This window comes from Vanessa atalanta, chromosome 11 (assembly GCF_905147765.1).
Source record: "Vanessa atalanta chromosome 11, ilVanAtal1.2, whole genome shotgun sequence".
In the NCBI taxonomy this organism is placed as follows: Eukaryota; Metazoa; Arthropoda; class Insecta; order Lepidoptera; family Nymphalidae; genus Vanessa; species Vanessa atalanta.
In genome coordinates this window covers 12,163,816-12,186,200 of record NC_061881.1, presented here as the reverse complement: position 1 = coordinate 12,186,200, position 22,385 = coordinate 12,163,816, and the positions used below count along the sequence as shown (strand labels likewise).

The 22,385-nt window shown below is 31.4% G+C and overlaps 2 protein-coding genes across 2 annotated transcripts in view; one reads left to right on the top strand and one right to left on the bottom strand.

Moving 5' to 3' along the window:
- Nucleotides 1–3,189, top strand: part of LOC125067251 (homeobox protein Hox-A1-like) — a 40,640-nt gene extending 37,451 nt beyond the window's left edge. The window contains exon 2 of the mRNA XM_047675730.1: nucleotides 2,425–3,189. Within this exon, the coding sequence (XP_047531686.1) occupies nucleotides 2,425–2,813 (389 nt within the window). The 3' untranslated portion in view covers nucleotides 2,814–3,189. The remainder of the gene's footprint in view (nucleotides 1–2,424) is intronic.
- A 5,808-nt stretch (nucleotides 3,190–8,997) lies between these two features.
- Nucleotides 8,998–16,252, bottom strand: LOC125067540 (lipid droplet localized protein-like). Its single transcript, XM_047676201.1, has 7 exons — nucleotides 16,075–16,252; nucleotides 14,418–14,605; nucleotides 14,067–14,196; nucleotides 12,815–12,929; nucleotides 11,209–11,334; nucleotides 10,944–11,118; nucleotides 8,998–9,230 (listed from the first exon to the last, which is right to left on the bottom strand). Exons 1-7 carry the CDS (start codon nucleotides 16,250–16,252, stop codon nucleotides 9,081–9,083), a joined length of 1,062 nt encoding a protein of 353 aa, XP_047532157.1. The 3' UTR covers nucleotides 8,998–9,080.
- Nucleotides 16,253–22,385: the final 6,133 nt, after the last annotated feature.

The window sequence follows — 22,385 nt, the reverse complement described above, 5'->3', positions numbered from 1 at the left end:
AAAAGCCCTTGTTCCACCCGTGGGATATTATTTTATCCTGAATTTAAGATGGCTGAAAAAAATTGCCAGTATAAATATAAATATGAGCTTTCAAACAAACAACAACCAAATCTATACTAATATTGAAAATAACTCTATTTTGTCTATCTGTTTCGCATTCACGGCTAAACCAGTAAACTAATGTTAATGACATTTGGTAAGAAGCAAGCTTTATAGGCTATTTTTTTTAACCCTAATACAACCCTTAATCTAGAACTTTAGCAAGTTCTTATTAAGGATTTATCAAGTTGAATTCGACTCCAGTTCATTAAAATTAAACAGCACAAATTAATTCATCTTTAAAATGACATAATATTGGGCGGGATGCGTAATGATCGTGGATCCGTGGCAGATTGCCAGTGTCTATGAGAAAAGGTCAATAACATTGCCCATTTCGTAGAGACAATATGATCAAAGTTCATCCAATACACATTTATTAATTGTTACTTAAAGCTGGCGCTTTAATCAAACGCCCCCGTCCACCCTTCGTCCAGTTAATCCTTCCTTTTCCATTTAATCTGACAACCCGTTACGTTGCAACTGTTGTTGAGGAATGACCGTTTCTCTGTTAATTTGTTTCCTTGAACGCGTTGAAACTTAATGAATTTATCCTGCCTTACTTTTGCTAAATCACTCGGATAATATGTAATTTATTAATTCCGATTTTTAAATCACCAGTTCTATATTGTAATAACTCACCGACTGTGATACGCTAATTTGATACTTGTGTTCTTCTAATATAAATCTTATTATTATAATCATTCATATAATCAATGTCGTATAAGTATAATTTTCGTACATTTCACGATCGTAATATATAGTGATATCCGAGTTTAAAAGATTTATCCGATTATCTGTAATAAATATCCAATGAAAAAAAAAAAACATTTCACGCTCGTACAAATTAAATAATTTTGTAACATATTTCTTTCGCCGGTTCTTCTCAGGTCAGGGTGTTTTCTTTTCCGAACCGGTGATAGTGTTTAGTTTGACAATCAATGAGTGAGTATAATACTTCTATATTGAATGAGGAAATTTGATTTGATTTGATTCGAAATAAAATTAATATAGGCCTCGTTACGAAATTAATAGTAATATTTAGATATTAAAGTACATTCGCAATTAAACATTGGTACTAATGTCCTCCTGACCGATATCTGTCACTGCAGCTATTGGCGCGGCAAGACCGAAATCTGACCCTAGAAATCGTGGATGACCTTTTTTTCGTAAGATTGAGGTTAACATGTCCGAATCAAGTATTTTTACTCATAACTTTAGAGGGTAATTAAATACGTTCGTATACAGAAATACTAAAATATACAGACGCAGGACGGCTTATCGAGGCACGAGAATGCGAACCGTATCAAATTCAAAACTCCTTCTGCTACTATTCCTTGAAAGAAATGCCCAATAATATTTTATTCGCTTGCGTCGATGGATTTGCTAATTATGTTATTATTATGTCACATCAAATGTATCATCACTATATACTTTAAAGTAGAGTATTATGCCAATATTAATAAAATAAGACTCAAGTTATTTTAAAAATGCAAATAAATAATAAATAAAGGAATAAACATAATTATAATATTAAATATTTATTGATTAATAGTATTTTAATAAACTTATAAAAGACGACGACGAAGAAATTTTATATCCAAATTTCTCAAAGGCGTCTTTTAAAAAAAATATCTATAAAAAGTTTAACTTGAACGAAACAAAGTCAAAAGCCAACTTGTAACATAAAGTTGACAGCACGGACACGTAGAACTCAATTCATGTTTACTTTTCTACAATAATAAACGTCAAAACTTCACGTATACCAAGAGACTGTAGGTTAGGCACTCCTGCGCAGCGGGGCGCCTCCTTACAGCCAATATTGAAATATCTTTTATCTCTTTCGTCCATGTATTAGAAAAAATTGACACCTGTCTCGATTATACACGCGATTTGCTCCCACGGACAATTCTTTGTAATGTCGTAAAAAGATTATGAGCAATGAGGCTTTGTATAAATAAACCTGCGCCCGCAAATATTTGTTCGGACGAAAAAAAAAAAATGAGTTGACCGATGGTTTTTTGTTTTTTTTCGACGAACTTAAATAGCGTTCTATTTCATTGTTATGTGAAGGTTAGCGGATGTTAGTTAAACAAATACAACTAAATACTCAATAAAGCGCCTTGAAGTCGATTCCTGTCAGAAGCCAAACCCTTTAATCCAATATGAAGTAAATTGAACGTGAGAGAATATTACATGATGAATATCAATGACAGAGAACTTTACACTTGTATTGATCAGCTTTGTATTATACATAGAAAATAACGATGAAAAAATCCTTAAACATTGTCTGAAAATTTAATTTAATAAAACTATTTTTCTTTCCAGCACCAAAGCTGATGATACCTCCAGCAGACTTCGTGAATCAGGGCGTCCTTGGAAGTCCGCAGGACGGTCTCCGCACACCAACTGGCAGCCAGATGCTCGCTAACCCACTCCTCAACTTGAACAACACAGGCCGAACCAACTTCACAAACAAACAGCTTACTGAACTCGAAAAGGAATTCCACTTCAACAAATACTTAACAAGAGCGAGAAGGATAGAAATTGCGTCCGCCCTACAACTGAACGAGACACAAGTCAAAATCTGGTTCCAGAATCGAAGAATGAAACAGAAGAAACGCATCAAAGAAGGCCTGATCGTAGCCCCCGAGGCCGCTTCAACATCCCATTCTAGTGCTATCGGCTCAAATGAGAACAGCAGGGAGTCGAGCTAAATAGTGTTTGTGAATGAGTGACTTTGATACGATTTACCTGAATATACAAAGATGGCGTCAATTTGATAAATTGATCAAACCATAATGTCAAATGTGTAGGTATAATTGTATGTAAAACCAACGGCTTGAGATGCTTATTTTAGCCCCATTTGTAAATCTATTGATATAAAATCTGTAACGATATTTTTAATCTGGCTATATTTAAGATATACCCGGCGAAATCTTAACAATTGATAAGCGGTTTATTAAAAAGTCTAAGTGCAAACGTGATTGCGCTATTAGGTGGCCATCACGCTCCGCTTTCTCGTCTCTAAAATAGATATTTATGTCATGTTTAAATTCCGAAGTATAAACCTAGTCGATAGGTATTTAATTATACATATTAAATTAATTGTAAAAATGTAACATTATATTAATATGTGTGCAGGTATTTGTAATAAATAAAATTAATGTAAAAACCCTTTAAAAGGCCGCAACATATCTATTTAAATACAATTTTAAATCCTTATAGCGTTGTAACGTAATAAATAATATTTATTTTTCCTCGCTGCATGAAATTCCATACGAAAATTTTTATAAGCATTTTTATAAGTTGTCAATTATTAATTTCATCAAAAATCATTCATATTTTGTCAAAAGTCACAACCCTATGTGATATCCTTTCAAAAAGGCTTGATATTGTTTTTTTTTTCACCCATAAAAAGAGCAACGATTATTAAAATTCCGATTTTTTTATTCTGCTCGATTTAATTTTAGATATATTTATTAAGCTGAAATCAAATACTACACCGTAAGATCTTTAATTGTATGTTTTTTTATTCCTGCAAGATTATTTTTGTAGCACAATTAATGAACTTTAATTTAAATAGTAAATATTTTCTTAAAGTTACATACGCCATTTTGTAATAGAAAAACTTTCAGTGTTTGGTTATGAGATTACTTAGGAAATAGTTTTCATTTCTAAGATCAAAAATATATATAAGGTAGACGTAAATGTGAATTATGAAATTCATACATAGATAAACTCATTTTTTAATTTATTTTTTTACAATTGTTTTAATTGTTTGAATAAAATGCTTTTATATTTTAAGACATTTTTTACGATGTAATTTAAACCAAAGTCTATTTTGTTTTATATTTTAAAAGTAAAGTCAGCAGCGAAAGTGAGAAAGGAAATTTCAGTATGAGTGAAATCCAAAATTCGAATTATTAAAACTGATTCAAATATATTGCTTTTTTATTTTGTTTTTAAAAAGGATAGATACCGACTATGAAACAGTTGTAATAAATATTTAAAAAAAAAATCTTATTGCTGCTGACTTTACCTTGGTCATTTTCAAAGTAACGCTTTGAATGCCTCTAAAATTCTGATGATATTTTATTTTTCTCTAATTTGAGAATGACCGTATGTTTGTAGAATAGTAATGTACAGGTTTCAAATAAAACCATCGCTAATTAAATGTATATAAAGTGCGTTAAGTACGATTGTGTGTACATTTTTGTATTATTAAGTAACTATTAAATCTACCAATAAATTAATTATATCTATTTTCAATCGAACTCTTATTATTTTAAGAAGATCAATTATAATATGCTGAATACAAGTTATTTATTTACCTGAATATTTTAACAATTTTAGACGGTATTTTAATGGATGCCGACACTCCTGTTAGGTGAAAATTACACAAATTTATTCTTGAGATTAGCATCCTAATTTCATTCTCTTTTCTTATTTTAATTAAGAAATATTAATATTTTGAATTTAACCTTTCCAATAACTTAAAAATCTTTATCAAAGATTGCGGGTTCAAGCCCTAGCAAGTACCAGTGAGTTTTCATGTGCTCCCTTTTTATTTATAATTGATCTCGTACGCGGTGCCGGAAAACCATGAGTAAATGTTTAGGAATGTGTCCAATGAGAATAGGTCTGATGTGTATTCACTAACCCGCATAGAAATACAGTGTAATGAATACCTTCTACTATTAAAACATTTATAATGACTATGAATTTGGGTGATGTGTTCACTTCTCAGATCTATACGATATGAAAAACAGAGTCACTCTCAAAGGAAAGTAAGCTGAGGAAAATTGAATTTGAAATAAGAAGTTGATTATGTGCGTTACGAAAAGAAGGACGTTGCGTTTGACGTTACAACATCAAAGTCATTCTTTGTAATAAACATAGCTGAGCTAGCTATGTAAACTACACGTCCTAGCTTCACGTGGGTGCAATTAAGGTAAACCCTAAACAACTCCCAGGTTGAAGAACAAACGTAAAAGATAATTAAATTTTTTCCAGTTAATGAAGTAGAAATTCTCGGTTTTTCTCTACTATAATATATGTACATGTATTATAGATATAACCTTCACTTTGAGTCACTCTCTTTATTGATGAGAAATACATTGAAATCCGTTGTTTAGTTTAAAATATCTACAGTACCGTGCAGACAGCGGAAATATACGATTTTTTTTTTAGTATAAAAATATATGTAGAGATAATGTTTTATATTCCACAAATATTTTATGTTGCTTTATTTGACGAACCTTACAACGAGCATAAATAAAAAATAAAAAAAATACCTTATAATGTATGACGTGAATTGAAACCATTTTACTTTTATAATCTGTGCTTCAAACATATTTTCGGGTTTCAATTAACTTACTTTTCATCACCCAGACTCTCATTAAATTATTCTATAAATAATTTGTTTCATTATAAATCCTTACGTATAATTATTTTATTTAGAGAAATATACAGTTCTTAGTATAAGCTCAGTGTTATCGTAAAATGACAAGTTTACACACAGAATTAGTTTACTTTTCTGATTAACATATCGATGATATGGATTGTTACTTTTTTTTGAAGTGCAACTTCTTTACAATCATACATCACGAAAGAAAATTAATAATAAGTTTCATTTCTTCCGTGCAAATTCACAAACACCACACTTTTTCCACAGAACTACTAACAAGATTACAGGCATTTTTATAAAAACACTTAACAGATTTGCAAATTAATCATATAGGCAGGCAAATTTAATGTTAAAAACATATTGGATAAAAAATGGAAAATCCTTATAGAATGCAACCTATAAAACCTGACAAGTAGCTCATATGTTTAAGAATAAATGTAACTTTTATGAATCAACAGTGGAATTGTTTGAAGAAAAAATTTTTCGAAGAAAATATCAATTTCAAGCAAACAAGTCTCCTATATTCTAAAGTCTATGCCGATGGCGGACACAATGTTTGCAGCTCTTACTCTAGGATAGAGCAAATAATATAATTACTCTGATCGCCAGGCAGCAAGGAGGCGCTACAATTATAACGACAATCTAAATTAAGATACAGAGACTGGCTGCAAAAAAAAAAAAAAACTCGTTCGATTAAAGGACTGATCTCCGCTCCTTTTCATCCAACTAATAGAGGAATATAAAAATATAACCTGTCAATATGCGTTAATACCTGTATTTGGGAACTTCAAACGAAAACCGTCGCCAAGGCATTTTTAAAGAGCTACAACAGTTATACAAATATTGTAAAACAATGGCCAATATATTATATTTATTTTTATTCCTTTATCAATTCTACGCGTACACTCCACGCGCGAATTCGTAGGTACATAAAACTTCATTTGACATGTAATTTGTTTCCAAAAATCTATTAGAAAAATAATAAGAGAGTATTGTGTTTGAGCAAATGTATATTAAGTATAATAATGTAATGCCTAAATATGCCGCACTCTCAGTAATTTTGTTTATTAATGATTTTATGAGAAAATGTGATTCTCATAACATTGGTACAAGTACAATTTAAATAAAAAATGTTAAGGAACGCTTGTGAGTGAGTGCGTTTATAATTGATAGCACACCTTGGGAATTAAATAATCGCCTCCTGGTTATTTATTTATTTATATATTTATTTATTATGTTTTGCTAGCGGATGTTACATAAATTACACACCAATGAAATCATGTACAAAATAAGATACATTATGTACACCCATTCAAAAGCAAAAACTGCATGCATAGCGTTCTTGCTCCGATTACAATTATATAATTAAATATTAAAGTGCTTGATTAACATTAAGTAACAATATTTCGACATTGAAAGGAGAAAAAAAAAAAAAAAAGAAAAGTGAAGAACAGAAATAACAAAAACCACATTACAAAGTACTATAAGTTTACATATTTACATTTATATGCTATTGTAACATTCTTTCTGTAATAACTTTACGGAAAGTCTTAGGTGAGTCCGTACTGATATCGAGCAAATCACTAAGCCCATTGTATAGTTTACACAAACGTGGTAGTATTGAGCTTTGAGCAAAAACAGTTCTGCAGAGAGGTGGTACTAACAGCGTAATAGGTTTTCGAGGATATCTGTAAGGCACCCTGAAATTTAATTTAGAGAGTAAGCTTGAGCAATCAATTTTATTATGAAGTAGTTTATATAGAAACGTAAGGTCCAGTAAGTCTCTTCTTTGTTCTAAGCTAATCATTTTAAAATATTTTAGTCTATTTTTATAGGATGTTATAGATTTCTGAATTCTAGCTTGATAGGAAATATGCCATAAAAACCTTTTTTGAATACGTTCAAGTCTAAGACAATGGGCAGAATAGTGAGGTCGCCAGACAACACTACAGTATTCAAGCTGGCTACGAACGAGGCTATTGTATAGGATTATTTTTGTTCTGACTTGTTTAAACGGCTTTGTAGTCCTAATAACGAAACCCAATAATTTCGAAGCTTTCTTAACAATTGCATCATATTCAATTTCTATTCATATTCAATATATGTAATTAATTAGATTGACAAAAAAAAAGACCCGCTGAGTTTCTTTCGCCGGTTCTTCTCAGGTCAGGGTGTTTCCTTTTCCGAACCGGTGGTAGTGTTTAATTTGACTATCAATAAGTAAGTGTAATCAGTGGCGTAGCTATCGTAGGGCCAGTTGGTGCAGTACACCAGGGCCCCTGAGTTCTGGGGGCCCTCTAACCTAAGCTATGAAAAGAGCTTTGAATAGAGATGAAGTATGGATTTAACTTACTAATGATATGTTCAACTCACTATATCCTGTATCCTATTCTTATTACTATCTATAATTTTGAATGCCAATATACGTTAAAGAGGGGGCGAGGGCCCGATTCTTTTTCTTTGCACCGGGGCCCTTACCCACCTAGCTACGCCACTGAGTGTAATGCTTCTATATTGAATAAAGGAATTCGAGTTTGAGTTAAAAAAAATATCCTCCTTTGTTCTGGAACAAAGAAATTCTGACGAAATTGTTACATTAATTACATCCTACCTACTCACAAACACTGCCACCTATCCTTTGTTATATGTAGAAAAAGCAACGCCATCTCTTAGCAGCCTGCGTTATTAAAATGAAGTGCAACTAACGCCATCTATTAAACGAAAATTAAACTACATATGATTCAATGAAACACCAATAGAGGTCTATAGTTTAATTCTAATAATAAAAACATTTAAATGGATATTGCTTTTTTAGATTAACTAATATTAATTTTTAATAATTTCAAACTTAATGTTATTCTCTTGCAATTTTTTCAGGATACTTGTCTTCCTGAAAGCGACGCCAGCTGTCATAACTCCACTTCTGCAATAATAAAAAAAGTTGAATGATTATTTAATTGTAGATATAAAATAAATACATATTAAATATAAATATGCCGACTTCATTTTTAATGTTTGTTTAATCTTATCAACTTTAAAATTCTAAGGTCGGCTAAAATCGGATAAAATTAAAATTGTCAAAAATTTCCCATTTACTTATGTGAGTGAACTTAGCAGATCATTGCCCGGCAATCAAAATTAAATAAGTGTTCTGTAAGTATGCAGCAAAGTTCTACAGCTCCTGATATTTTTAGAAATAGTTCTGGCGTTTTTACCTTAAAAAGTTAAGTGACGTAAATCGACGAAAAAATAAAATTAAAAAAGGAAATATATGTATACAATAAAATTAAAATTATCGGTAAAGGCTAGACTTCTATTGTTTCTCAAAGATTAGTATAAGATCTGTAACATTGAATGCGTCTCGCGTCCAGTACTCGCGTTTCAGAACCAGCAGATAATGGTAGAGCTTATATCGATTATATCTAAAGACGGCTGTCACTGCGAATGACTACCCTGTTAGTTTGAGGCTTAATTAACCATAACTGTGAACTATGCTTCTCAGAATTACTTGACCTGATCTGAACCTGTAACCTAAGTTAAGATTGACGTATTCCGTCCACTCTGTCATTTGTTGTCATTGATTGTCAAAGGGTATCCTATGTTCGTTACTTAATATAAATAATACGAACGTGGGAGGCAATTTTTCTTTTTCTTTTATAATGGTTATGGCTGAGAATATAATAGCCACCGCCGTTCCGACGTATGCTGGGTCAACACCTGACACCTGAAAAAAATAGACTTTATTCAAGTAGGTTTTTACAATCACTTTTGAATCGTCGTTTAACAAACTATTTCAAGTAAAGCTACCGGTTCGGAATGTAGATTCTACCGAGAAGAACCGGAAAGAATCTCAGTAGTTACCCTTTTTAACATCTAAAAATACAGTCATGTTAGTTAAATGCAATTATATATGTATGTTATGTCTCCTGCCTGGAAATCAACAAGCATTAACTCCACGCTTTTTTATCATTTATATAATCTTGTATCGAATAACATGCTCTTTTTACCAATGTATTTTAAGATGCTTTGAATTTATGAAACGGCAAAGTAAAAAATATCACACATAACCCTTGTACCTATATATAACGTTTATCTTGAAGATAAGGCTCTGTGCCCGTCGTTGTTCTACCCGCTCATCATAAAGTCTACAACCAAACATCAGTACTCATTATTATTGTATTCCAGTTTGGAGGGCGAGTGAGCCAGTGTAACTATAAGCACAAGGGACATATCGTATTAGCTCCCAAGGTTGGAGCATTAGCGATGTAACGAATGACCAATGTCTTTGGACGATAGACCACATCACACTATCAAACAATGATGATGATAGGTTATTGGATGGCAAATAAAAGAAATTGAACAAAATCTGTTTAATAAGAGGACTATTTAAGTAAGTAAAAACGATACTCGATTAACTTACCTAGACCTTTATTCGTTAAGAAAATGCAGAATATATAGTAACGTTTAACTTGTTCAACCTTCAGCCCTACTCCTATTTCAAATAAGTATTTAGTCCACGCAGCGTCGTAACGAGATTTTTGCATAAATTAAATAGTTTATGGACCGGAGAGAGATTATTAACGCACGTTATAAATCAAAACTGATTTAAAAGGAAACCTATAAATTCCAAATGATGATGTCAGCAAAGTCCAATGATCATAATATAGTGCATGCAATAATGTCAATTAAGTAATGTAAGTACAACCGACTGTTTTATTTTAAGAGCTGTCACTTAGGTAACTGCTGCTCTGGTAGGTTACAATTTTTTTTTATTTAGGCGGGCCACCTTACGTAAGAGGTCACCACCGCCCATAGATTGTTAGAAATATTCATCAGATATTATACCGCCAAAGCAGTACTCAGTATTGTTGTGTTCCGATTAGAAAGGTGAGTGAGCCAGTGGAACTACAAACATAAGGGACGTAACATCTTAGTTCCCAAGGTTGGTGGCGCATTGAAGATGTAAGGAATGGTTATTATTTCTAACAACGCCATTGTCTATGGGCGGTAGTGGCCACTTATCATCAGGTGGCCCATTTGCCAGTCCGCTTAACGATATCATAAAAAAAATATATTATTCATCCCTTACTTCGCCAATGCGCCATCAACTTTGGCGTACTTGTGTCTGCCTGTTTACCAAAAATACAAATATTCTTATATTTACATAATTATAATATATTGTCTGGTTTCGCTTTTTATGTTATGTTTACCTATATTATACATAATTCTGGCTGTCTCAGAAATAGGATTTGCAAGATAAATATTACATATTCCCCTTTATCTATATATTAATTGTGATAGAAGGGGCAACCGTTCGTTACTACAAAACCAGTAAAGGTAGTTGATATATGCTACTAACAAATAATAAACGTCTGAACTATCATAACGTAAAATACAGCATAAATTAAATATATATATACCTACGTCATATACTTACGCTAACTCTGGCGACGAGTCTCTTGTCTGGAGTCGTCCTTACATCAGTCCCTTCATCCCATCCGCTCCCCAACATTTCATATTGAAAGCAGGCACCGTCCATCATCCCCTCGTTTGGATCACCATACGTCACTAGTCCAAAGGAACAGAACTTCGGATGTTTTAAGAGCAACCGTCTTGTACAAGGCATTTTACTCAAAATGAAAAGTAGCATGCAACCGATTATAGTCCCTATTAGTGAGAAAATAGAAGAGAAAGTTATATACGGCTTGTATTGAACCGGTCGCTTGTTATCCGTCGCTAATAAATGACGTTGTGTGCGATGAACTACGAAACTGTCCGCGCCCGGAAATGGGAGACACCACTTGTTTAAGTTCTTATGAAGTAGGCACCTGGAAACAATTTCAAATATAATTAATTATATGTAGTATACATACATACAAGCAGGACGTAGATACTCCTTTATTTTACAAACCCATTTCGTATTTCTTTTAAATATAAAAATTCAATAATAGAATTGGTTTTGTGACTGAAATATCTACACCATTGAACATTTTTATTTAAGATATTAATAAATAAGAGCTTCTTATTAGATAGAATAAGATCTTTACTAATATGTCTGTTTCCCTGTCTGTTACACTTAGACGATAAACCGGAGAACCGAATCAAACGAAATTTAGTATTGTTAGAATTACTTATTTATGTAGTTACATTTATATTATAATTATATATTTAATAAACTCATATTTTGTTATTGTATTCGATTTCATATAAGAGTAATCGATTTTAGAACGTCACTCGTATGGCTTTAAAAAAACATACAAAAAAGACGTTTTCACGAAAGTAAATACTATCCTCTGTCGTCGTACTAGGAAGGTGACTAACCTGGTTGCCTTCTACCAACTTATAACGATTATGATACGTTCCCGATTTTATTCTGATGCAATTTCGGCTATAATTTCTTCCTCGCGCCAATAAAGAACAGGTTAATCGTAATTGAGGGTCAATTCAGCTAATTTATCGGTAACGATACAATTCCGATTAAACTGCGATCGAATAAATATTTGAATAATATTCAGTACAAGTGAAAAACGACTAAACAATTACGTTACGATTCGCTTGCGACAGTGAATTTGTTAGGAGAATTAGCGCCCTGGGTGATACTAAATAACCCTATAAACCGAATACGAAACTATTTGAAAAAAAAAAACGGTCTTTCGTCTAACTTAAACAGACTGACTATATAAAGAGTATTATTAGAAATTTTAAATTTATATTATTTTGTTAATTAAATTTCGTTCAAAAATAATTTTACCTCTGCTTTAATTCCGGCTCAGTTTGAAAAGACGGCCTTTGCCGTATCTTCTTCATAGATATGTATGCCATACTGAAATGTAAAATATATTATCCTTTTTAAAATAAACATTGATCAACACTTATAGCGCAGAGCTCCTTTTGAGTGACTTCCAAGTAAATAATAACACCTATTTATAATAATAATAACAACAGTACTTAGAGAGATGTTCATTATAATCATAGCCTGACAGCAGTTTCAAAAGATATAGGTCGAATCAATCTGCATTTTTTTTAAATTGGCATATTGTTGGGCAAACGGGTCACCTGATGGTAAGTAGTCACAACTACCCCTTGAGATTGGTGCAAATATTAATCATTGCTTACATTGCTAATGCACCACCAATAAGGAAGCTAAGATGTTATGTCAACTTAGGTCCCATGTGCCTGTATTTACACTGATTCACTGACCCTCTAAACAAGAACGTAACAATACTAAGTACTAGCATTGCTGTCATCATTTGTAAATATTCTAACAAAAATGTATTAAATTTAATATGTTTAATAGTTTTATGTTACCTGTTAATAATTGATACCCAACTGCTGTATCGGATAATGCCGTTACGTCTGCCCTCCACCATTATCCTTGGTGGGAAATTTGTTATCAAATATGACTCTACAGAATTTAACGTGCCTGTGAAAAATATCGAACAATTAATTAATGTTTACGTATCTCTAATAGCTTTTGTGTTTTCACTGACTGGTAGGACTTTATGTAAACCCCTGATAGGTTGGACTGGTTCCCGATTTTCCATTCATCAAATTCCTACGTATCATCATTATTGCTTTTGAAAGGAGAAAGTCAGTGTAATTACATAAAAGAAGCTTAGTTTTCATAGTTCTAGCGCATGGATTTCGTCAGAATTTTACTTCGAAAGAATTTTCCGAATTTCTGTTGGATGAGGATAATTGGATGAGGCATTCAAGTGGATTTTATCATAGATATATGATATATAGCTGCCCGTCCCAACTTTGTCGAGATATAATATGATTTTGTTTTACTTTCCGATCGCAACGTCATTTACTGTATCCAGTCTAAATTTCAAAGAAATTGTTCAAGAGTTCTGTAACATACACACGTAAAGAAGATTAATTAATGAAAATTTATTTGCAATTGAAACACTTAGAACTTGGAGTTGTAGTGAGAAAACCTTCATTAAAAGTATACTAGGGTTGAATCGTTTTTTGCCCGGTGGATCGGAATTGCGATTCAACGGAGGAATGCTGCTAGAATTCTTGCCAGCAATCCACGCGGTCATGATTTATACAGTAACTATTTTTAATTTATATTTGTATATTTTAAGGGCTTAATGTTAATTTACATGTAAATCAAAGTTGACTTTCTTGTTTTTTGTATAAAGATAACACATTTTATTTCGAAACACGATCGTTCCTTTGTTTAATTTATAAGTTACTAACTAGCATGGTTTGGTAGGGATAAAATATAAACTACTAATTATGAAGTACATTTTACTCAAAATAAACTACTGTAACTGGAATTCCAGTTGAATCTACGTGACTAGAGTAAGCGCCAATTTCTCATGAAGATTACAGAAATAATGGGTTTTCATCACCTCAAAGCATATGTCAATTGTATTGATGTTTCAGATTTAAATATAGAATTCCTGATTAATCACCTTTTTTCCGTTGAACCATTTCGATGAATAAAAAGTAAGTTCTTACAAGCATTTTTGAATCTTAGTTTCTATATCAAGGTTCCAACAGGTTACAGTGTTAATGGCGAAAATGTATTAATTTTTTTCTATCTTACCACCAAAATTCTGTTCCAAGAAAGATACTCCAAAATCAGCTGGGATACTGCTAAGGCCACAGGCATTGATTATATAAATTCCTGCTTTTCGTGCCGACTGGTCATACTTTTCTTCCAACAAGTCAATGAACTAGATAATAAAACAAACTGGATAATATGGTACACTCAGACAAAGGATAAAATATCTTAATATGATGGTTTACATTTGGCCCAAAGATGTTTTGAAATCAACGGTTTTGAAAAGGCTTTTGATATAGAATGATCCAAATTTGTTCGGAATGAATGAAAATAATTTTAAATGGAGAATTTAGTTTGTAAGAAAAGATCAGATATTAATTATGATAAACAAACCTGAGTCTCCCCACTGACATCGACATAATGTGTCTTGCAGTCAATAGCCGCGGACACCACGACCTCCCCGTACTGCACAAACGGCCCGCAACAGTTGACCACGACTCTCGCTCGACAACACACGTCCTTTATAGAAATCTTGTCCTCCACGTCCGCTATTATGATTTCAATTTTTGACAAATCATCACCTAAAAACCATTTTAAAATTTTAAGATTTATAAATGTATAACCATTTGACTATGCCATCGTGTTCTGCATGTTGATTGCATTAAAATACATTCAATATAAGTGATCCTCTTACGTCGGGACGGATGCTTAACTGTTGTTTACAGTTGTATAAAAATTTTTTAGTAGTTTAGATTTAATCACAAAAATACTATGAAATACACAAAGAGCGTCGTGTTTTACATACAATCAAACTACGCACCATAACAAAGTTATGGTCAATAAAATGTTTGCCCTCTTTTTTGCCTCTCGCTTACATAATATTACCGCCTAACAGTAGAGCGAACTGGCAATAATCATTATACGTAACGTAAGGAAAGTGTATTATCCCCTCACAGGCGACTTAATACTATTTAAATTATTTTTTTAGTATTGTTTTAATTCACAAAGGATTAAATCGTACAATATAAAATCAAACGTTGTTAATTAAATTAATTGAGTTATATATAATATATGTATATGTTAGTTATAATAACATATAACGAAAGCAACTTCGTTCCATGTTTTTTTTTTATGAAACATTAACAAAAATTATTATTCTGCCTCTTGTAGCGTTCGTCTTTAACTTGGCATGCTCTGTATCCCAGGTTTTTTTCTTATCCGATGAATATAAACGCACAATTACGTCGTTACATTATTAATTATCCGTGACCAAGGTTTATAAGACATTAACATAAACATGAAATAGTTTGTAACTGACAGTATCTCTATTCTCTATGTTCGTATTGCGTCGTACCCTATTCCGTCATTGCGGCTTTTTATTGACCCCTCGCACATTCGTAATTATATAAACGCAATAAAGACTGATTATAAATTAATTCGTTGTGAGCTTTATAAATTAAAAAAAAATAAGAATCTGTATAGTTATGTGAAAATCGTAACTTGGTTATATTGCTACAAAACCCTTTTGAATCGAATTGCCCAGTACTATTGTTATTTATGATATTCGGAAGTGTAGCCTTTCGTAGTAGTCGTTTTTGAAGTGATTTTATTTTTGTAAACATTTTATATAATTTTATCTATAAAGACTTTATTGAAATTGCCAAAAAATAGTGTAGTTGGTATAAAAGGCGGATTTATTGCCTGGAGGAATTTTCTACCTTTTGTATGATTAGTAATACACGAAGGAGGTACAAAAAACATTAAGATAATATTCAAATAAATTAAATAAATACGCTAGGACTAGATCAGATTCTAATTGTCTTTGATAATTATCTATGAAATGATCGTCAGAAAGCTATAATAGTAGGGATAAGACGCATAACTTTTTAATAATAAAAACGTTTATATAATGAATTATTACACAGTTAAATAATACAAATAACTTAATAATGATTAATACAAAATATTATATGTATCAATTAGGTATATTTACAGTGGGTATTACTGTATCAAAGATCTTCAAATAGGTACCTAATAAAAAAAATCTTACCGGTCTTTTCCGATATATCTTGAAGAACACTTTCCAGTTTATTCCGGTTCCGTCCAGCTACAGCCCACTTGATATCCGGATAATTCTTGCCGATTCTTGCCAACTCATTAACCACATGCTTTCCCGTGAAACCAGTCGCGCCAAGTATTACTAGATCCAATCGATTCGTAGTTGACATCTTGAACATTAAAAAGGACAAGAGATTTATCACGTAAAAATATGTCAAGTTGATTTTGAATTAAGGGAAAATTAATAAACAAGTTTATTAAGAGAACTATAAAGGCTAAGTGCCCTCGCACGCACACATTTAAACAATCGACAAAAACGGTAATCCCGTGCACTAAAGGCTAAGCGAGGTAACGAGGTTACGCCCAAATATTCTAATAAATGGCGCCAAATCGAGCGAAGTAAGATCAATCATAAATCTCCTAAAAATAGATAGGACAACAGAATATTTTTTATTTCTTTTGATGTTACTTAACAAATGATCTATACATATAATAAAATTATAGTGTCTGTTTGTAATATTAAAATAACCCATTTTTACTAAAAATAATAGTATTATTATTACTATAATTTTATTATTATTTTAGTAATAATAATAAAATTATTATTTGTATATATATTTAAGCACTTAATGTTATCAATTCTTATAATAAGTAAAAAAAAAATACCATTGTAAATACTAATGTTTTTTTTTATAAAAAACACGGTACATATACCAAAATAACGTTTTTTACAATTTTTGTCTGTCTGTCTGTTTGTTCCGGTTAATCTGTGGAACGGCTGAATCGGTTTCGACGGGACTTTCACTGGCAGATAGCGGATGTAATAAAGAGTAACTTTACTTTTATTTCAGAACTATATATAGAATAAAAATAAAATCACGCTACGATATCCAAATAACTTAATTTCAAACAACGCGAACGAAGTCGCGGGCACAGCGTGTTATAAAATAAAACTGATTCAATTAAACTGAATTTTTTTTTATTTATATTTTGTATACAAAAAAGTCTTGCAATCAATATTTCACCCACTTCCACTGAAGCTATGGAGCTTAAATTTGGCACACATATTTAGTCACGATGACAATGCACGATTCATTAATTGCCACCATATTCAATCCAATATGGCGGACGCTACAACATGGCGATTGGAATTGTTTACAATAATCCCTATGGTATGGGTAAAGTAACGTCATTCTAAAGTCAATATGGCGGACGTTACAAAAAAGTGAAAAATCTTGGTTTTGGGCTGGAATCCGAACCTTTAACTTTTGACTTTGACTTTGAATACGTTACTTTGACTTACAGGGGCACCAATCACCTAAAATTCAAATATATATTATATTATTTTTAATAAAAAATAAGATATAAAATATAAATTTCTAAGCGTGTTTCTGGCAAGGTGATTTTACCCAGCAACATGCGACTGATGTTAAGAATATTATTACTTGGGAATAGAGGCTTCTTCCAGTACACCCTTATCAATAAATTCACCATCATCGTTAATTTTTCGTAGTAATACTGTTTCCAAAATATATTTTCTTTTTTGAATTACGTACAAATGACACTTCTTAATATTCCAGTTCTTTGGTTCACAAGAAGTACATTTTGTTTGTGACGACTTCACTTTATTTTTTTTATTATTAAAATGAATTCATACATAAGTTTTATAACAAATAAGTTAATAAAAAACAAATGCCTAATTTCTACTACACTATTTTAACTTAATATATTTATTTACAAGAAAGAATAATATTTAGTATGTATAAGAAAATAAGAAACAATGAATTTACAATTAATATTATAAAAATAAAATAATATCTCGTAAAGTACTGATGCGCCGAAAAGATCGACACGTCCGTATAGCATCAGGCCTCGGCCGGCAATGTACCGACTACCGGTACCTGTAACCTGTAGTCTGTACACAGCGTTACGCCCCGCGCGTAAGCATTTTGTACAAAAATAAGAATATCTGAGTTTAAAAATATCTATTGATTTTACTAAAAAAGTAAAACAGTAGTAAGCTAGTATATTGCTTGTAGAATAATCTGACAAAAAAACCAGATTTATTGAATGTATATAAGAATAGTTTTTATTTGTTATAGTGGGTTTAATAATATGTGTATATATGCAAAAATTATTTAAGTTTAATTTTAACTCTTTAAATTACAATAGTCTTAAGTCAACAACTGCTCAGTTTCCTTAAAATCAAGATCCGTAAGCCATTCTTTAATTCTATTTTTTAATTTGAAAGTTAGACAAGTTCCTTGTTTTATATTTAGTATTAAGTTTGTTATATAGCCTTGGTGCTAGTGAACTGTAACAACGTCGTGCAAATTTACTTTTGACTTTAGGAACTGGACAGATATCTCCTCTTTTATTATTTGGCTTTATTTGTGGTACATTAGTCTTATGATACCTACGAAGACATTGATATATAAATAGCTTACGTACAGATAATACTTCGGGTTTTTTGTAAAGTAAGTGTAAAGGATATCTAAACGGTAAGTTTAATAAAATCTTTAATACAGCTCGATGCGCCCTCTCTAGTTCTATGACCATAGATAAATTGAACCATTTCGTACAGTGCATGAACAATATTATATAATGTGCGGGTTAGTCTTTACGTATACTATTATTTCATCGCATATTACAAAACAGCACGTGTGAAACGTAATTTTACAGTATTTAATTAAATGTTCAAATCAAAGTAAAATACTTTAATTAAAAATAGTTGTTTACAAGTGATTATGATCGCCATGCGCTTTCAACACTCGCCCCTTGCTCCATATGAGTGTTGTTAGCTACCAATAACAGTCAGGCCCGTAATCCAGGACAAAAAGGTGCAAAAAACCGAGGGCCGCATTTGGAAGGTTCATTGGAAGATTAACAGTTGAAGAGGTCTAATCGACAGACCGACAGACAGAACTGGGTAGGTTTTAACGATGATTTAACCGTCAGCGAACTGGCGTAATAAAATCCATATTTCGCTCTCGCTTTAAAAAAACTACAAGTAAAATCATAGCATTCAATCGAGACTCCAACATTATCTAGCTAAATCTTACAGTCCAAAACAGATTTTTATCATTATTTAATGGTCATTACCATTAAATTTCCATTGGTGGCGAAGCAAAAAGATCGTAATTGAAAAGATTACTAATAAAGATTAAACTAATTGCTCTACAAAACTATTTTTTAAAATGTTGTATATCTTCATTTTCTTTAAAGTATCGTAAAGCAAAAAACCGCGAAACAGATATAAAAACATTGAATTTTGAACGCGATTTTGTAACTTTGAATGCAAACTGTAGTGTTTTAATCACATCAGTTAAATTTTGAAGGTGTTTTCTTTATTTATTTTTATATTTATAAACAAAATTAACAACTCAGCTTAATACTAATATTCACAATAAATACATATCAGAATTATTTTACATAGAAAATGTAACTCTATTAAAAATAATGTAATGTAAATAAAGGAATACTAAGCAACCCAAGTTCGATGAGTATTACCCTCCGTACTAGGTGAAATGTATGTCTACTTCCACAATTGTTCCAATAATACAGAACACTTATTTTTATTTTATATTAATTTGAATATAATATTATATTTATAGTGCAATGTTGTATGTATATATTTAAGTGCCTGAGTTTTGTGTGTCTGTGTGTTTGTGTGTAAGAAGAATTTTCTATTTTTAGATGAGTTAGGTTCTTAAATGAAGTCAGGTTTTAACAATTTTTTAGCATCATCATATAATAACAGTTTAAGAAATTTATGAAGTGATATCTTGAGATTATATTTAGTAAGATCCTTGATAACAATTTTCATATATATTTACTATATAGGTAGGGTGCCAAAAAGAAATGGAATGATTTGGAGAGGGCTAGTTTATACGTTGGTCGATCATATACTGTGTCACTTTGCCGCTTATTTTGGGACGTAGTACTTAGTTTTTATGTTGCGTCATCAATGTAGCTTTTATGTATATTTGCCGAACGGTTAAAAATGACAAGTTTTTATATAGTGAAACAGTAGGATGCATATAATCTTTAAAGGTGACCATGACCATGACCTTCAAAATAGCCCTCTGAGCTCGTTCTAGTGTAAGCATTAAATTTTTACTTGCTCCACCCCATACAGAAATTCCATCACTTCATGAGGAATGACAAAAAGCGTAATAAATTGAGCTCAGAAGATTTATATCACAAACATACCTGAGATTTTTAAAAATGAATATTAATTTTCTTATACGTCCACTCAACCCTGATATGTGTTCTTTCCACCGTAAATGTTGGTCTATTGTTATTCCAAGGTATTTTATAGACTCCATTTAATACAGTTTTTCACAGTGATACGGTCTATCCATTGTATAATTACTACAATTATGGACTTTTATAACCGTGGACTGTAATTTTGATTGGATATTTACACATATACTAAAGTTAATAAATTAAGTTTTTGCTATATTTAGCGCCTGGAGGTTGTGGTCAAGCCATTGTGTTACGGCCCTGAGATCATCATTAGCATATTTACATAATTGATCCCATGATTTTCCATTAAAGATTATAACAGTGTCGTCAGCGAAATATATTAATTTAGAGTATTTAAGAGTTAGTTTACTCAAATCATTAATATAAATCAAAAATAGCGTCGGACCCAAAATACTTCCCTGAGGGACGCCGTATTCTATAATCATCCTATAGTGCTAAAGGAATTCCCAATTTTATGACTTTGAGATCGACCCGTCATGTAACTTATAAATAATTTTAGCGGAAATCCTTTGATTCCTATATTTTCGACTTTTTCTGTCAAAATCTTAAGAGACACTGTATCGAATGCTTTTTTTTAATCGAGAAAGATACCAATACCCTGAGTAACCAGATTGTTTACAACCTATGATGTTAAGCTTTTCAACGCATCCGAAGTTGATCTCATATTCCTAAGCCCATATTGATTTGATGCTAAAATATTGTTTTTTTTCCGAATATTGTTTTAATCCGACATTAATTATCTTTTCAATTATTTTAGATAGTCTTGGTAAATGCGAAATTTGTCAATAATTACAAATATTGTCTCTTTGTCCCGATTTAAATATCGGAATAATGATTGATTTATTTAATGCCTTTGGGTATCATATGTGCCAATGAATGTAATTGGTTTTACTAAGACATTTCACGCCATTTTATAGAATGTTGAAGTGATACCATCTTAGCCATATGCATTAGCTTCTTTGAATGATTTAATTATTTGGGTAACCTCAAACTCATCTGTTGGATTCATATAGAAAGAGTTTACTTGATTTCATAATTTAGGTTGCATATTTATGGTGTAAAATTAATTATTCAGTTTTTTAAGAATAATCAATTGATTTTGCCGTTTACACTTGAATTCAATGCAAATATCAGTTCTTCAAATCTTATCAGTTCTAGTTTTCACCGAATAGAATGCTCCTTTGAATAAGATTCTAACTATTTTATTTATTATAGTACGTTCCGATAGAAAAGGATATATACACATCACTATTTTAATAAATTACTTAGATTTTTTTTTATCAAAATTCATTATATAGTTATTAATAACATTATACATACATAAATAAATTAAAGTACCGGTTCGGACTAAGAACTAATTATAAAGTCTACGTAATTTTTCATTGATTAATATTCATCAATTTTTTTTTGTTTTTTTTTAACTATCGATTGATGTGTATGAATTGGCAATGTTAATAGTATCAGCGGGATTATTTTAGAATTATAGAATTATAGAAACGATTTCCTTGCCCCAGAAAGGATAATCGATCCTTGCGGAATTGCGGAATCTTAGCGTATGTTTATACAATTATTATCACTGTGCATATATATAACATTGTTGTAAATATATTGTGACGCAACTGTAAGTATTCTTACTTTGCTAAATATAAGAAGTGCTATTCCCGCATCGCTGACGAGCAACATGTTGTAAAACCGAAATGTTCGCAGTGGAAAATAGTATTTGTACAGATTTGGAAGAGAGTTTAATTTAAAATGTTTTTTTCAAAGATGTAAGTATAAAACTAAGTTTTTTATCACTGGGATCAATTCTGTTTCCAGACTTAATTAGTGGTGACAACTTTACTACATTTAACTAAATTAGGAAAATTTTATATAAGTATATATTTATTTATGTAATATATTTTTATTCAAGTAGGCTTTTACAAGCACTTTTGAATCGTCATTTAACAAACCATTTAAAGTAAAGCTACCACCGGTTCGGAATGTAGATTCTACCGAGAAGAACCGGCAAGAAACTAAGTAGTTACTCTTTTT

Excerpts from the sequence above, each read along its gene's own strand:
- LOC125067540 (XM_047676201.1), bottom strand. The coding sequence starts at position 16,252 with ATGTCAACTACGAATCGATTGGATCTAGTAATACTTGGCGCGACTGGT. Across the intron at positions 14,197-14,417 it reads ATGTCAGTGGGGAGACTCAG|TTCATTGACTTGTTGGAAGA; the intron begins GTTTGTTTATCA and ends TTTATTATCTAG. Across the intron at positions 12,930-14,066 it reads CTTGGAACAGAATTTTGGTG|GCACGTTAAATTCTGTAGAG; the intron begins GTAAGATAGAAA and ends TATTTTTCACAG.